Raw genomic sequence first — 4,332 nt, 5'->3', positions numbered from 1 at the left:
GGCTTCTCTTGGGACCCCCCGCTAGGAAGCGGCAGAGCTTGGATCAAATCCACGCCCTCTGAGCCCAGATTCAGAAGCTCTGTGCCATGCCACCTCATTGCACAACTCCAGGGGGCGCTACTCGCATAGACATCCCTCCCAGTTTCCCCATCTTACCAGTGAGGACCCTGAAGCTCAGAGTGGTGGAGAAACTTACAAGGTCACATAGCATTTAAACGGTAAACGCGGAGTATGAACCTAGTTCTGTCTGACTTCAGTCACGTGGAGGTATTTGAGCCGCGTCCCAGTTCCCGGGAGCTCCATGGCCTGGGTTCAGAGCGCTCAGGATGGGGTGGAGGCACAGAGAGGAGAGCAGGGCAACAGGAGTCAGAGCTCAAGGATCACTCCCAGCATCCTCCTGCGTTTATTGGAAGAGCGATTAGTCGGAAACGCTGTGTGAAATGGCCACAGAGAGGTGGTTCGATGCAGCACCCAGGGCGGATGTGGGTTTTAAATCAAGACTCCGTGTCTTCGCTATAGTGGGCAGTTTGGGAGCGGTTCCTGTGCTTCAGAACCCACAGGTAAACCTCTCCATCCTGCAGGACTGACCGCAGGGGCCCTTCCAATTCTCAGGTAGCAATGATGTTGAGCTGCCTGCCAAGTTAGCAGGTACCACTCCCAGGCTCCGACGGAGGTGAGGCTCTACCTGGGAGAAGAAGGCAGAGTGACAGAAGAGTGACCCCGTCCAGGCCTCTTCCTGTGCTGCCATAAAGGGCAGCTTATTTCTGGGAGGCGGCTTGGACCTCCCTGTGCTTCCCATGCAGGTGGCTGGGGATGTTTGCAAGAAGGTCAGAGCAGAGGGTTAATTATCACGTGATGGCAGACCCGTCTGAGTACTCATTTCTCCCCCGAGTCCATCTTCTGGGCAGCCAGGATGGATTGAGCAGTGGGGCAGCTGCCCGAGTAGAGTAGCGCCAGGATGGAGGGCCAGGGCACACGTGCCCTGCAAGCAGAGTGAGATGTGGTAGTCCATGAAACATGAGTCTTCGTGGTACTGGGGCTGCTGCAAGCGTATGGCAGCTCAAAGACATACCCAGCCTTGCTCCTTCCTTCAGCAGAGGGATTGTTCCGTGGTTCTGGTGATGATGAATTAACAGAGCTGGTCTCCTGGGCCATCAGCCCCGACACAACAGAGGTCCTGCCTCCATTGATTCTGCTGGTTTTTACCAAGTGCTTCACTGGATGTGCCCAGCTCCAAGCCAAGTGGTAGGGATTTTGTGGTGGCCAGACCTGCCCCATCATCTGCCTTGTGGACTCAGAGTCTGCATCACTGATGCTGGTTGTTTTCTTGTCCCAGAGGAGCGTGGGCTCACAGTCAGACACCCCGACTTGGGGCCCAACTTGGTTGTTATACCTGCTGCGCAGTCTTAGAGAAACCACTCAACCTTTCCTCCGTCAAGAATAGATAATTCCACACTCCCTACTTGAAACCCAGGGCTGTTGCACAGAGCACATAAAGGCTTTCTAAGTCAGGGAGGAGATTATTACCTGGCTTGGGGGTGGAGCTAACCCCCTCTGCCTATAAATAAATTTAATAGGTTTATATTCCCCAGAAGCTGGCAGTAGAAAGGGAGTGATTCCATAGACTCTTGGGGTTTCTGAGCTGGAGAAAACCCTAAAGATCACTTGGTCCAGGCTTTTCATTGTACAGATGGGAAAACTGAGGCTCAGAGAAGGCAGAGACTGATCTAAAATAACATAGCTAGTCTATGTGATGAGGATGTATCAGGCTTTAGGCCAGGGACTGTCCGTTCATTGGCTAGAATCTCTTTCTCAAGAACCACTGCTCTGCCAGGAAGAACCTTGGGCCTTGAGCAAGGTATGGAAATTTCTGAAGCTAGGAGAGATGAGAGGAGGTTTTCATTTTATCCGTGTTTATATTAGAGGTAACGCCAGCACGCACATGGCTCTGCCATCTGTAGTGAACCCCTAGGGCATCAGATTCACGATCTCAGTGGGAGACCCCTGGACCAGTCCTTCTGTCCCCTCTCTGCTTGGCGTGAGCCTGGAGAGCCAGTCAGGAAGTAGAAATTGACCGTGATGAAAAGAATGTGCGTTAATGCGTATCTAATATGTGCCCTTTTTCTCTCCCAAGATAATTTGAAATTACTTCTAATAAAACCCCACATATCCTCGGGGGAGATAACCCAAAGCTAAGCGAGATATCAGTCGCCAGGCAGAGAAAAGAAGAGCTGACCATCCCACCCACCCTAATTCAGCCCCACACTTGTCCCTAGGCTGCCTCGTGTCCCACGCATCCTCATCACGTGATCAGTCCTGAGCGCCAGGTCGGGATTTGCCCTGTCCCCAGCCTGCATTGCATAGCACCTTGCGGAGGGGAGATCACAGGATGAGTTGGGGAGGAATTAAGGTGATGGGAGCCAGAACACCATTTTCTTACAATCTCCTGCAAATTCCAGCTAGTCCTTGGAGAACTCAAAAGGATGGGTGATTCGTGTGTGGTCGGCCCCCCTTTCTCTCCACGTTGCTGGATTTTTCTTTGTGTTGTCAGGAAGTAAGGGGTAACCCCAAAGTGGGCCCCCTCAGGTGAGGCTTACAGGGCAAGTCCTTGACCTACCGACTGGCACAGAGCCTGAGTCACCCTGGTCCGGGCGTTAGTTGACGGGTTTCTCATGATGGTGGGCGATGGCCAAGCCACAGGCCACGTGGTCCCCTTGATGATGTCATCCTCCTCCTGTCTCCTGGCTCTCTCTCCAGGCCAAGCAGTCCTTAGCTACGCTGACCAAGGACGTCCCCAAGCGGCATTCACTCGCCATGCCGGGTGAGACCGTGCTCAACGGCAACCAGGAGTGGGTGGTGCAGGCGGACCTCCCGCTGACCGCAGCCATCCGGCAGAGCCAGCAGACTCTCTACCACTCACACCCCCCGCACCCCGCAGACCGGCAAGGTGAGTCCTGACCCAGCCCAGCCCTGCCACAGCTGTTGGGGGGCTGCTTCAGAGGCATCTGACCCAGTGGCCAAGGCAGCCTCTTCTTTCGCACTATAGCTCCTTAGGGGGGTGTGGGGCAGAGGCCGTGGGCTCATGGAACTGAAGTCTAAGAGGTGGGCCTCAGGCATAGCTGGATCTGGAGGTTCAGACAGTACCTGAGTCTGTCTGATTGTTTCTCTGTGTCTCTCAGCTCTGCCTGCCTCCTCTTTAATTTGTTTTCCTCATCTTTAATTTGGTTTTTTTTTTTCCATGAGACAGCAAAATAGTTGCCAACAGTTCCAGGCTTTTAAGGCCCTTACAGCTCAAAAGTCTTGAGAAGGAGACACTATGTCTTTCTCTCTGTCGTAGCAAATCCCAAAGAAGGATTCTGATAGGCCAGCCAGAGTCTCATGCCCACCCCTGGACCAATCACAGTGTCTGGGGAGTGGATACACTGATTCTCCAGCCTGGGTCACATGGGCCTCCTTTGGCAGGGGTAAAAGCGGAGGTCCTTGATTGACAGTTCCATGCAATCACAGGATGTATGAGAGGGCCAGAAATAAATATCACAGGTGTTTGCTCCAGGCACTGAGGGGAAATAAGGGCCTAGCCTCTGGGAAGCATCTGCACCCACTGGCCACGGTACAAGCCCCAAACTCCTTTGCACATCTGCAGTCCACTTGGCTCCATTCTCTGTCCCTCCTGTGAGTGGCTGCCTTTCTGTGACAGGTGCAGGTTGGGGAAAGACAGCTGGCCTTTGAAGCCCCAAAGTCCTACCATCACCAAACTGAGAACTCAAGTTTTGACTCCATAGCCCCTCCCCTGCTGAGCCCACATGGCCCTTGGCAGCAAGCACTGCCTTTCTCAGTAATACAGCCTTACTGCTCACATGCTGCCCGCACATAGTAGGCCTTCAGTCAGTCTTGTTGAGCAAAGTGCTTGCTGCCCCCACCCAGTGCCAGCACCTGCAGACAGAATTACAGTCTGCCAGGTGACTTGGGTGGGCTTCTTGGTGTGCCTTCCAAGCTGAGCCTTTCATTCTGTGACTAACAATTGAGCACCTACTATCTGCCAGGCACTCTGAGCTCTAGGGTTCGACACGGATAAGACACCAAGCGTGCCTGCCCCCACGGAGCTGACATTGGAGATGTGGAGACAAACAACAGACACATAACTAAGCTGGCTGGCACACTGAATGATGACAGATCGTAATTAGCACAGGGAGGAAAATCAGCAGAAAACAGGTGCTTTGATGGAAAAAAAAGGCAGTAAGGAGAGCCAATAATTGGGGAAAGCCCTCTCTCGGGATAAGCTGAGACCTGAAGGCTGAGAATGTGCCAGTGGGCAGCAGGACAAGCCTGAGG

The 4,332-nt window shown here is 53.3% G+C and overlaps 1 protein-coding gene across 1 annotated transcript in view; it reads left to right on the top strand.

The window, feature by feature from the left end:
* The window catches only part of LOC105294416 (kazrin-like), a 30,192-nt gene that overhangs the window by 19,422 nt on the left and 6,438 nt on the right, over positions 1-4,332 (top strand). Inside the window, exon 5 of the mRNA XM_011363619.2 lies at positions 2,758-2,951. Within this exon, the coding sequence (XP_011361921.2) occupies positions 2,758-2,951 (194 nt within the window). The remainder of the gene's footprint in view (positions 1-2,757; positions 2,952-4,332) is intronic.

The sequence above is a fragment of the Pteropus vampyrus genome, unplaced genomic scaffold (genome assembly GCF_000151845.1).
Source record: "Pteropus vampyrus isolate Shadow unplaced genomic scaffold, Pvam_2.0 Scaffold86, whole genome shotgun sequence".
NCBI classification, from domain to species: Eukaryota; Metazoa; Chordata; class Mammalia; order Chiroptera; family Pteropodidae; genus Pteropus; species Pteropus vampyrus.
This window is presented reverse-complemented; position numbering and strand designations above follow the sequence as displayed.